General features: G+C 41.3%; 1 protein-coding gene across 2 annotated transcripts in view; it reads left to right on the forward strand.

Annotated features, from left to right (window-relative positions):
- Positions 1–13,155, forward strand: part of clip1b (CAP-GLY domain containing linker protein 1b) — a 34,419-nt gene that overhangs the window by 4,832 nt on the left and 16,432 nt on the right. Inside the window, exons 6-14 of one of the 2 annotated variants that reach the window (XM_084383516.1) lie at positions 68–269; positions 1,397–1,594; positions 2,133–2,236; positions 2,373–2,433; positions 4,123–4,227; positions 5,770–5,931; positions 6,223–6,318; positions 7,002–7,059; positions 7,140–7,225. In XM_084383516.1, coding sequence (XP_084239642.1) covers positions 68–269; positions 1,397–1,594; positions 2,133–2,236; positions 2,373–2,433; positions 4,123–4,227; positions 5,770–5,931; positions 6,223–6,318; positions 7,002–7,059; positions 7,140–7,225 — 1,072 coding nt within the window. The remainder of the gene's footprint in view (positions 1–67; positions 270–1,396; positions 1,595–2,132; positions 2,237–2,372; positions 2,434–4,122; positions 4,228–5,769; positions 5,932–6,222; positions 6,319–7,001; positions 7,060–7,139; positions 7,226–13,155) is intronic. The other variant, XM_084383517.1, reaches the window with a different exon arrangement.

Genomic DNA, 13,155 nt, shown 5'->3' on the forward strand with positions numbered 1-13,155 from the left:
ACTTCTTAAACCAGCTGTCAGTGGGTCTGCTGAGGTTTCAGTTTGTGCCACCTGTTCTCCTTCTCAGATACTTTCAGTGCCTGCCCAGGTACGGTCTGTTCGCTCCGGTCCACAAGGTGACGCGTATCGGCTTCCCGTGCACCACACCGACCAAGGCCAAGAGCTCCCGGAGGAGGTCCACCCTGAAGAGGAGCCCGAGCGCCTCCTCCATAAGCTCACTCAGCTCCGCCACTTCCTCAATCAGCGGCAAACCCAGCCGAGCAGGACTGGTAAGACTCACAAAGCAGCGTCACACAACGCATCCCCAAAACCTCACTGTGAGTCACAGCTGAGGCTGTGCGTGCAGCGGCTGGAAACTCATCGTTAAGTTTTGAGTATTTGGGTCATTTCCTGAGGAAGATTTAAATTTTGCTGTTTCTAACATGAGGTGACTTTTTTCCCTCTTGTCCTGTTTTCAATCTATAATTTGGATCGCAGATGTCAAACAGTCTTGTCCAGCGGTCTGCTGACCCTTCACGACTGAGTGTTATGTTTTTAATCAACATAAGGAAACAGTTTGAATGAACGTATTTGTCAAGCCATACATTGTTCAAACAAACCTTCAGTGGCATCGTGCAGTACTGTAAGTAATTTGTTTTTCTCTCGCTCTTAACACTACAGTATTGTGATTGCAATTCAATTTTGTACAAACATTCCCCAGATCCGCAGAGGATGAGTCCAATAGAGCTGTAACGATGATAACGAGTTGAATAATCGATTAATCTATCAAAAGAAAATTAATTGTCACCTGTTTTGATAATCGACAGTTGTTTCAGTGATTTTTCAAGCTAAACATTTGCTGGTTTCAGCTTCTTAAACATGAGGATTTGCTGCTTTTCCTTTGGGTTTCGGACTGTTGGTCATACAAAAAAGCTATTTGACGTTGTCACTTTGGGCTCTGGGACATTGTGATGAGCATTTTTCAAATTTTTTTGACATTTTCTTAATAATCTTAAAGATGAAAACTGAAATTATTCACAAATTAGTGAATAATGCCCATTAATGCCCGCTAACATGTGGCATTTGTCTTCGGTGGGAAAGCTCCAACATCTGGGTGGATATGTAATATGTAATATGTAATTTTTTTAACATAACTGGTTGCACATCGTCTTATCCAAGCAAATATATTTGTTTCCGATCAAAATATAGTGTGACTGAATGTGGAGAGTAACTCATGTTGAGTCAGACTGAGTTGATTTTCTGATACATTGACCTCATTGTCTTGTTTCATGTTTTGCCACCGTAGATCAGAGGCACCGCTGACACAGTCTAAACACTTGGTGTAACTGTATGTGAAAAAACAGCATCAGAAAACATCCAAAATGTTAAATGTGAATGTTTCACTGTATCTCTCCAGCTGACGGAGACATCTGCTCGCTACGCTCGTAAGATCTCTGGCACCACGGCGCTGCAGGAGGCTCTGAAGGAGAAGCAGCAGCACATCGAGCAGCTGCTGGCAGAGAGAGACCTGGAGAGGTGTGAGGTGGCCAAGGCAACCAGCCATGCAGGGGAGGTGCAGCAGGAGCTCACTCTGATGAGGAAAGGACGGGATCAGGTCTGACACGCACACGTGAATGTCATTGATAATAACTTTTTAGGATCAAAATATGTCAGAGCTCGTGTTTCTGTATGTTCCTGCTCACATCCTGTAGATGTAACATGTACAGAACAGAACAACAACAGCACATAGTGTACAGATTTCATTGACAGAACATCTGATACAAGTAAATGATATAGAATATATGTGAAGTGTTTGGATCCAGGAGGACGTCTGTGCAGGCCGAGGTAGCGCCAAGTGGTGCCCGAGCCACACAGCGTCCTCTCAGGACAGGCCACAGAAGATAATTACCAAAAAAATATAAAGATTTAGATATTACAAAAACAGATATAAGAAGATTGTTAGATAGAGGAGAGCAATGATCCGTGGGAGCCCAAGGGCATGACGATACCGATCCGTCAATAAAATATCCCATTGAACTGATGATTCGATTATTCTTGCCACACATTTTAAAGATACCGTCATTAACATCAGTAACCAACATCAAGTGTCTGTAAGTCGACTCACACAGTGTTATTGTCTCTGTGTGTTGCAGTATGCGGTGGAGACGGAGGCTAAGTTGGATCAGCTGCGTTCGCTGGTGGAGGCAGCAGATCGAGACAAAGTGGAGCTGCTCAACCAGCTGGAGGAGGAGAAGAGGTGGGTGGTCGGACTTCACCTGTAGCCTGCACATGATACGGCCCATGGATACTGTTAAACGTCTCGTGTGTCACTGTCTAATACGTGAAGTGGAGTTGCTTTGGGAGGAAACTTTATCATCGTCCCTGTTTGACAGAAAAGTGGAAGACCTGCAGTTCCGTGTTGAAGAGGCGTGCATCACCAAAGGAGACCTGGAGGTAACTCCCGGTTATATAATCCGCTTCTCAATTAAACATCTTCTCTCAATCCTTCGAGCTATAAATCTCCCACTTGTCAGGCTCATGCTTTCTTTATGATATTCATTTGTGAATTATTGACAAACTAGGTGGATATTTTACATTATCCAGGGTTTCTGCAGGCCCCAAGTCTCAAAATGTCCTTAGGCCTATAAGGACTCATGATCTTGACGGGTCTAAACAATTGATTGGATTTGAAGTTAACATGACTTTTTTCATTAACTTCACTCTCACTTTTAAATGTGTTTTTGTAAAAAAAGATTGTTTTGCTCACATTGTGACAAAACTACTAAACGAAACCAGCATGTAACCAGTAACAACAGATGCAAACTGTGCAGCCTGGCGTGTGAGCGGTGACGTCTCCCCTTTAAAAATAATCAGCTGCTTTTAGAAGTAAAAAGTTGAAAACATTTCTGTTAAAGTAAAAGTTTCCGGCTCAAGAACAGCGCGTTTAATTCTTGTTCAGACTGCAGGCAAATCAGATTTGTTTCTCAAATCATCTTTAAGACAGACTCTCTGCACCGTAGTGAGTTGCTGTTGTAACAACGCAGGCATCAGTCAGTATGTACGCCGGTGACGCAGCTTCCCAACATGGACGCCTGATCAATCATCAAACAATCACACTATCAAGTCGCTCCGCTAGTCGCAGCCTAGAGTCTGCTCAGCCGCTCTGATGCTCCTCTGTGGCTCTGACGTTGCTGCATCCTGTTTTGCTGTGAAGCTCAGGAAATGTTTTATGGAAACCTCACCTGACTTTCCATCAGCATTGGAGCTGAGTAGATAATGATTCTCGTGATAAATGAGACAATGATGGTGAACTTAGCCTTTAAATTAAACTAACTGAAACCTGCAGAAACCCTGTGATCACACACACTTAGTTCTCATTAAAACCAGACAAATGATGAACCTCGAGCCCTCCTGTGTACGAGTTTCCAGAGTTTAATCTCTTTTTTTTTTCTACACACAACATTAAGTGAAAAAATGGCCACTAACTTTCATTACTGCTTTGCTATTTCTGCCAAAAAATAAGAGCTGATGATTAAATCAATCATTCTGTCTTAAGCCTTTTCCTTTTCCTGCACTCTTTGAATCATTCATTGGCTTTCTTGTTCAGACGCGTCTTTTTTTCCGGCTCCTTTCATTTATTCATTCATCCTTAATTCACTCACCCATCTTCTTGGATTTTTTTCTCCCCGTCTGCAGCACTTTGAATTACCATCCTCTCCTCATCTTTTCATCCACATGCCTGTTCTTGAAAGCTGTTTTTTGTCTTCAGTCTTTCTTGTATGCTTTCATCTTCCTCTCCTGTCTGCATCCTCTTTACTCTCACTGCCTGAATTGGTCTCCTTCAACATCTGAATACAAGCAAACAAGTGGCCAACGAAGAGAAATGAAAGTATCTGGGAGTCAGAATGAGAGAAAATAATTAACTCCTTATACTCCTCAGAGCAGAATGAGCAAATAACAATCTTTTCCTTTGTTCACAACCAACTGATGAAATTGAAATGCTGTAAACCATCAGTGCTTTCTTACTCACTGGCCTTCTCTTTAAAGTCTTGTCGCCTTTCTGTTCGTGGCACAAAGCTGGCATGTCAGTGTTGCAGTGTTGGTGTTTGTTCTCCTTCTCTTCCTGCTCTCTCTTACTAACAGACGCAGACCAGACTGGAGCATGCCCACATAAAGGAGCTTGAGCAGAGCCTGCTCTTTGAAAAGACCAAAGCTGAAAAACTCCAGAGGGATTTAGAGGACACTAGGGTAATGCTGGCAGTCCCAGTCCCACAGCGCGGCTGAGTGATGTGCTTTTCCCCACTAGGTTTAATAATGATGCACAGAATATATTGAAGGAACCACAGCGTGCAAACATTATGCAGTTTTTCAGATATGTCACAAGTTTCTTCCCTCACGGCCCAGTCCACGATCAGCCCCGGCGTAGGTACATTAACATCCCATCGGCCTCGAGCTTCTCTAATAACGCAGGTCTATCACACTGAAAGTTATGCATGTGTGCATGAAAGCTCTTTTAAATAATAGAGTTTGGAAATGCCTGTGCTTCTGACGATGTCAGCCTTCATTTTTCTTCCTCAGCAAATCCCACGAAAAGCCCAAAAACCAACAATGTGTTCGCACTTTCCAACGTCTCCACCCTGTCGGCTGCACTCAGCTCCAAACCCACTCGCCCCTACTGAAGATGTGAAGCTTTAAAAACAGCTCACAAATATGTAGTGTCATTTTCAAAAAGGACTGTAATTTCCTAAAACAGTGGGTTACTGGCAGTCAGTGATGTGAGAGGTTTTAATCTGACGCCCCACTTCTTTGTGTCCTAGTAGCAGAAAGAGTGGAGAGTCAGTTGGACAGATATTGTGATGTATGTAAGATATATGAGGCTGTGACACACAAACAGATACATTCAGCATTTGTTTGGTCTTTTCATGGGATTTGTTGACTCTAAGAAAAATGTACCACACTGCTATCCTTTACCCTTAAAGCAGAAGGTCCAAACTTTGACCTGTTTGATGAGTCAAAGTCTCCTGAAGAAAGACGAATCAGTTGTATCTGTTCAAAATAAGTGTTTTTTTTATCAAGGCATAAAGCTGAGGATGTTACTGAAGGTTTGATTCAGCAGAAAGGTCTGAGGAAGTGTTTTTTCTCAGTTTGATGAGTCAAGTTTGTGATTAGACACCGTGATGTGCCTTCAGAGCCTGGATTTTTGGGGCCGATGCCGATACCAGAGCGTAAAAAAAATTCTATAACGATCTTAAAACATAAAACCACACGTTTTTTGCAGTGATCCTTTTAATTTGGTTATTAGACACAGGATATATCCAAGGCAGGATATTTTACCATTAAACAATAAACTTTATTGTACTAAATTGAAATCGGAGTGCTGAAACAGTAAACTTCTCTAGGAGTTTAATAATTATAACCTACCACAGGCAACTTTTCTGCAATATTTTCTGAAAAAAATCATATCGGCACATATTGGACAACATTTAAGCTGCTTTTCTCTCTTTAATATTAAACATATTTTGGTGTTGGAACGTCAAGTTGTCCCCTTGGGCTCTGGGAAATGTGACGGGCATTTTTCACTTTTTTCTGATGTTTTTTAGACAAAAGATGGTAAATTAATTTGATAGTAAATCAAAATTCTACTGATTCTAAGTCATTTGATGTATCCCACCAGTGTAATCATATTTGGTCCACACTGTACAACCAAGTGTGTTCTGTGTCCACTCTCCTCTGTCTGCTCTCCTGCCTCCTCTTTGCCTTCATGCCTCCTCTCTGCATGTCGTGCTGTAGGTGGCCACGGTGTCCGAGCGCTCCAGGATCATGGAGCTGGAGCGGGAGGTGGCGGACCTCCAGCTCAGGCTGCGGGCGTCGCAGCAGAAGGAGGATGCCGCCTCTCTGTCCCAGCAGCAGATCAGCAGGCTGAAGGCTCAGGCTCAGTCTCAGGAGAAAAAGGTTTGTGGGAAAAGTCCCGGCACAGGTGTTGTGTTCAGCAGCTGCATGATTCTCACCACCTGTAAAATGGATTATTCATCGTCGTCATTATCATATAATTTATGGCAGGATGTCAAACTTGGACGATTGATGCAATTTCTATTTACGACCTTCCCTTTAGCTCCTAATGTAAATAGGCATATGTCCTCTTTATGTGTGGTTAGTTCGAGCCACTGTGCTGATGCATAATTTATGGCTCTACTCAGATGTACATGTGTATAATGTATGTCCTATACTGTGTGTCCCCAACAGATCAGTGAGCTGAGTGTCGACCTGGAGAGCAAACAGAAAGAGGTTCAGTCTCTGGAGCAAGATAAGAGCAGTCTGGAACAGCAGCTGACAGGCGTGGTAAGAAACCCTGAACATCATAATCATAAATAAACAGAGAGAAGAGAAAAAGAGGACCACGTTGCTCCTTTCTGACATTTCTGGCTCCAACTATCTGCTAACGTCAGGGATTTTGGGCTTTTAAACATAAGTGTCCTTTATCCAAAGACTCATTCAGACTTAGAATAATAAATAAACACCTGAGTCACTTGTAAAAGTCACAACAGCAGTCTTAAGGCCTTTACACACCGGGGACGTGACAAGTAAACAACACAAAAATGAGAAATTCTCGCTTCAAAACATCGTCATCTTGCAATAACAGGCTCCAATATGGGATTTTGCCACACAGGTATATGAAACGTACAGTGTATTCATACAGGACAGTATTTTTTTTTGTTGGCCTTTTTCACTTCGTAAAAATGCCATCATAACCTGTGTAAAATGGAATGAATGTAAAATGGCTGCACGTTTCTGTAATGAAGTGCACATCTGTGAGCGTCTAACTGTAGATTCTTCTCGTTTTCACGGTGACGTGTTTTGCTCGTGGGCATAGAGAAAGTGCTCTCATTAAGAGAAGCCTTTTATCCGCAAACCTGCTTGTTGTCTGGGCCCAGTCATTCTTCTCTGCTGAGCTCAAGGTACAAGAATGTTACCGAGTGATGTGAGTGATTAGTTGTAGTGAAGCTGATGTTTCTCTGTTTCAGAGACAAAGGCTTGAGACAGCTGAGGAGGAGAACAAGAGGACAGCGCAGACCATGCAAGGTAAACACATCAGATGTTTCTCAACTGAATTTGATCTTTTTTGTTGATGGTTGTTGTAGTTGATGTCTGTTTCCTGTCAGATTTGGAGCAGAGTGTGGAGCAGTCAAAGAAAGACTATCAGACCCTGAAGGAGGAGAGTCAGAGCAGAGAGACGGAGCTGACACAGGTACGTTCACACACGCAGTCAATGTACATTTAATCAACTAAAGCCGCCCTCCAGTGTATTGTGGTGTTTTTATCAGGGGTCGACCAGTATGGCTTTTTCAGGGCCGATACTGATTATTAAGTAAGGCAACAGATAACCGATATTTGGAACCAAAATTAATTGACATATATATATATAGTGCTAACTCCAACGCAAAGCTTACTGAAATGCATTGAAGCATATGTTTTATTAAGATTATGTCTGAAGTCTCAGCAACAATATCCTGCAGAACTGCACCTCTCTAACCTTACAAGAAAGAATCAGACATGTTAATACAGTTTACTCGTTGTAAGAAAGTGCAAGACATAGCATTAAAGCCAACAATTGTTCTGTGAATCAACTGGCTAAATAATGGAGCAGTTAATGAACTTGTTAATGTTTTCTAACACAGTCAAATTAGCTCTAAGGGACTCTACGTTAGCGTACGTCATTATATTATCATCTTCAAATTATTCCTTAAAAAGATAGGGCTATTTTTCAACAACAGCTTAACTTTATCCTGGTGTTTTTGCAGTTTAGGGTTGGACGAGTTCAAATGATTGTAAGGGAAATTCTCCTTGTTGAAGTAGAGAGTTGCTAATTCTCTGAAGAACTTCAGAATCAGTATCATGAATCAGATCTCTTTAATACATGCAGCATGGAGAGAAGACCTGAAGTGTTCTCTCTCGTCTTCCAAATGTTTCTGACTTAAATACAAACAGAGTGGGGGTTTACAACATTTCTTTCCAGAACAATGACCTTTTGATGTTTGGTGGATCGTCTCTTTCCCAGGACGGTGACCCTTTTGCTACTTCATTAGAATGTAAATGTCGTCTACCATCTATCTTCCTGTAACACCTCAGAGGAGAGGCAATTGCCTCTCGTCTGACTCTTACACCAAGGGGTTTCTTCCCTTTTGTTCTCACATCCTGATCTGGTGTTTACAGTATATTTCTTACTGAATGGAAGACTATTTAATTTCTCACATTCCTCCCTTTTGACACAAAGTGTCAACACACATTTCTGGGAATTAAATTTAGAAAAATTGAAATAAAACAAAACCATTAACAGCAACCAGCAATAACAAAACAACAACAAAAAAAATCACTTAATTTGACCTCAAAAATTATGACTCTTCGTTACGGTACATAGAAAATACAACAACAGCATTAAAGCAAATCAATTAGTTCATCAGCATTGAAAACTCCAAAAACCATTTTGTTCAAACTACTAAACTGTTGTTTTTTTTTTTTTAATTATTATTATTATTCCGTGATCAGCTGCGCTATTGTGGTTGTTCTGATGTCATCTTCCTCTGGGGTCACTTGATTCTGTTTAGTCGGCATGCCAATGTCACTTTTGTCCTCTGTGTCTTCTTTGGACCCTCGTTGTTGACAGTCCATTGCCATCCTTCTGTGATGGATGGGTGTCTAAGTATCAGTATAATGACATCAGTTTGACTGGTGGTTGCAAGTGAATCAGTGGTGGTGTGATAGGTATGAATATATGAGGACGTTTGGAGTCCAGTTGTTGCAAGCTTCTGAATTTGCAGGAACAGCTCTCATCTTGCTGTTAGGCTGAAGACCAGGATTGGTCTACAACGCTTGTGGTGACCAACCCGATGATGAAACTGTAGCCACGATCGTCCACCAGAAATCCTCATCACTTTCCCCACAGATTAAGTTGTCTTCTTCTCAGAAGAATAATCGCTGGAGAAGGTTTACACTCGAATTCCTGGATCTGGATTCACGTTTCTCCCTCAGCTATCCAGACACAGTTAGAGTCATTCACAGGTCTAGGCCGGCTAGATGTAGAGTCAGGCTCAGATGGGGCAGCTTTTACCTGAGGGAAGAAAAACTTCAAGACATAGTTAAGCTCACAGCAATATTTTAACATGTCATCATCCATTCCTGTCAGAGTTAAACTGTTTTGAGGAAACAGGCCGTTCATCATTCTCATAGGACGGCCAGTCAGTACCTCATAAGGAGATGATCGAGTTGTCTTATATGGGCAGTCTCTCATAAACATTAATGCAGGTTAATTAATGCAACATTAAAAAGGTAAAACCTCAACTATTAATAAATTTGTTTCTGTCACTAATTTTTTAGTGGTTGTTTTCAGGGTCTGGTTAGCCTATTCCACTGCACCTCCACTAGCTGGATGGTAGGCACAATGTTTTTTTTTTTTAGGTTTATCTACAGGCTATCGGAGAAGCTTTGAATTACACTATTTATAAAATAAGACCCATTTTCGCTAGTTAATTTAGATCGAAGGCTCTCAACATGGAATTACGTCTCTCAACAATGCTTTTGTTACTGAGAGCAAACTGGAGTGACTGTAGCATTTTTACATTGGAAGCATTCAATCCATTTCAGAAACATGTCAACAACTCATCATTAAATGCTCAAAGGAACCTTCAGGTTTAGGATGGCTGACAGGGGCATTGCTACACCTCTGCCAACATTATTAGTTGCACAAATTACACAATTTTTACAAAAATTCAGAGCAAAAGTTGAAAATCCTGGCGCATACCACAATCTATTTACAATATCCAACATCCCCCCTTTTGACTCATGGTCAAGACCATGAGTCAAATTTGCCAAAAAGGGAATATAGCTTTTTTCAGTACTGTGCCTTCATGCAGCCTTCATGAGGCTAGATGAGGTTTTTGTTGTTTTGTTTTGTTTTTTTTAAAACTCAGCTCCTGTTTGAAACAAAAAGACATCATAAAGGGTGTTGGACAGACAAAAGCATCTGTAGAGTGGGGGAGGCAGGTGACAGAGCAGCTGCCTTTGACACCGGGACAAACAGAACCTGTATGAGCTTGACATTTGCATACCACTACAGAGACAGGTAGAAGTAATGCAGACAAGAGGTTACTGATGGGACTTCTATGTGCTATAAGTTCGCTGTCGAAGTAAGGAAACGTAAGTTATGACACACATTAACTGCATATTTCAAGTCATTGTAAAACTGTGACGTTCTGTCCTGTTCCTAGAATGAAAAAACAAAAAACGAGTTATTGCAAAATATTCAGCTGCCCTAGCAGACAGGAAGTTTAGCATTTTCAACTATGGCATTCTCAGTACATATTGCATATGAGACACAAGGGGATCCATCAGTTGGATTTCTCATAGCAGAACCATCTACAAAAAAGAGAAAAGTTAGGGTTATTAAGGGGTGTGTCAAATAATGCATCCTGTGGTTTTGACACAGACATGGATGTGGTCCTCCATCTTGAGCTGTATGGAGCAAAGTTGATGGGTTAAGGTCAGTACAATGTTTAGGGTGACATGAGACACTGTTAGTAGCACATTTGTTAGTGCAAAACTCATGCTTTGATTAGGTGAGTAGTTTTTCTCATTGTTAAAAAAGCAGACAGCATGCAGAACATGAACAGTTAGAGGACAGATAGTCATCAGCTGTGGCCATAACTTCTTTGGTAACAACAGCTACAGCTCTTACACAATCTTACCATAGCTCTCTCTGTGGTGTAAAATTATTCTGATTAATAACCTATTAGGCCCTAATTGCCACCACGGACTAAGTTTGATATAAACCACCATATTCAGAAAGAGTAGTAGTTTTTTCTTTTTTCAATTTTGTAATCTTACGCAAATTCTAGGGTTTGGTAGGCCTAAACAAAAAGAAAAAAAATTGCATCAAGCTTGATTTAAGTCAGTAGAGGCTGTCTCTGCCTCAAAAGTCAGTCAAGTCAGTCTTGGTCAAATGTTTTCACCCATGTGTGATGTCATACAAGGGTTGGGAGATCTCCACAAAATTAAGAATCCATGGACAACAATAGCCTGCTAAATCCAATAAGGCAATCGTTTGTTTTTTCTCATTCGCAGTTTTTGAAACATCCAAGATTGTCTGGATGTGGTCAGGACCCAATTTTCGACCCTCCGGAGTATAATAGCGCATTAAATTTTTTGAAATAAGTTGCAACTTCGTCCTTCTAAACTTCAGGACCGTTTTCTGCCAGAAAACAAAGTGGAGACACTGTTTCAGTTCTTGACAATGTCCATGTAACGTAAAACACATATACAAATTATCAATATACTAAACAAGAGCACTACTGCACAATAGCTGCTAATGCAACAAGTTCTCAGCTCCATAGCAAACAGAGTTGGACTGGAGAAGAAACCCTATGGCATCTTCATCCAAGAATAAAGCTTACCATTGAAAGAGAAAGCAAACCAGAACTGTGAGTCAGGATGAACAGGAATGCTAAAAATCTGCATTTGTTAAATCAATTACTGAACCCCCACCGTCTGATAGAAATTTTGACATTAGTGTTACAACATCTGCTGGATGCTCAACAACTTCACACCTTAAGTGTTTTACTGGTCTCCACCCCCCATTTGGTTTCTTAACAGGCAAGATGGGGGATTTACATGGTGAACTTAGGGATTCAACAATGGCACCTTGAATTATGATAGACTAAATGACAAAAGCAATGACTTTAAAAAGCTTTAGGGCTGAGCGGATATTGTTTTTTATCTAGTCTAAAAGTTGATTTCGACTGGACAATAATTATCATCATAATAATAATTTGCATCTTTTATATTCCCAAAAATCAAATTTGCTTAGAGCCCTCAAGCTACCAGAAACTGTTAGAAGCAATGCTTAGTCTTTAGCAGTCAATCAGTGTTTCTCTCTCTCTCTTTGTCTATGTGTGTGTGTGTGTGTGTGTGTCATCATTATTTGTGTCTAAATGTTCTTCTCTATGTGTTGCTCAATGCTCTGACCTTCCTCCACTGTCTCCTTTGCCTTTGTCACGGGGAATCCTGGAGAATGAACAGACATCTTTAGGTGGTGCATGTGGCCAGGATTCTTCTGGATCTCGTCTTGCTTGTTGTTTAAGCTCAGGGGTAGCACGATCATGTGATGCATGCCCATAGCCTTCCAAGCTGCAGCATCGGCCTTTTTGTCAGTTCTGTTGCACTCTCCTTGACGCGTTGGATGTGAACCCAGTCTGCTTCTCCTCTTGCTGTTCTGTTGAGACTGCCATCTTTGTCCAGGACTCTGTGGTCCACCCATCTCCAGTCTTTTGGGTGCCAGGTAGTTCCTGCAACCTCCTTGAATTTTTTCGGCTGACATAGGGAACATCATCCCCTCTATGATCTTGACTCCGCAACCAGTAGTCAACAGAAGCTGCTATTGGAGAAAAAGTCTTTTTTGGAGAAGAAGAGTTAATTTGTGTCTCTTTAGGAGATGGGGAGAGGGCTGACAGGTCAGGGTGTATTGGTGCCTCTCCCCCCTCCCTTGCAGAGTCTTCCTGGGGTTCTTGACCTCATGTGGAGAAGGTGTCGTTGAAGGAAGTGCTGTAGGTGTGGAGACAGTATTTGGAGGAGGCCCATTCCTAATTCTGGCCCTACATTCTTGTTTCTCCTTCTTCCTCTTACTCAAACTTTCTTTTCCCATTATTTCAATCCTGCTCCTGATTTTGCAAAAAATCATCAGTCTATCTTTCCTACATTCCTTTTACCTTTTCTTCTAACATACTCTATACCATCTTAACATTCTGTAATTTGCCTTTCACTGAAAACACCCCATGGGTGACATAGTGCCAACGTTGAGCATCCTCCACCACATTATTTCCCCATTTGTCTGCCCTTATTTCAGCAGAGCCTGTAAGACATTCAGCTAGAGCTTTTAATTTCCCAGTTTTGTTCCTCCTGTTTTCAATTGACTCACTGGGACAGATGTGCTTAAACTTTCAATGGGCTTATCTTTCACACAAACTTCACAATCACACTGATCTTCCCATACAAGTGTATGGTTGGATCTCATCAAGTAGACACTAACTTTGGGTAACTTATTCAGCCAGGTGGTTTGTATGACACATTTGTTCCGAGCAACGCACCCTTGTAGCATACAAGCTGTATACTAGTCACTGAATGTGACTA

The sequence above is a fragment of the Pagrus pagrus genome (assembly GCF_965226575.1).
Source record: "Pagrus pagrus genome assembly, chromosome: 19".
Lineage (NCBI taxonomy): Eukaryota > Metazoa > Chordata > Actinopteri > Spariformes > Sparidae > Pagrus > Pagrus pagrus.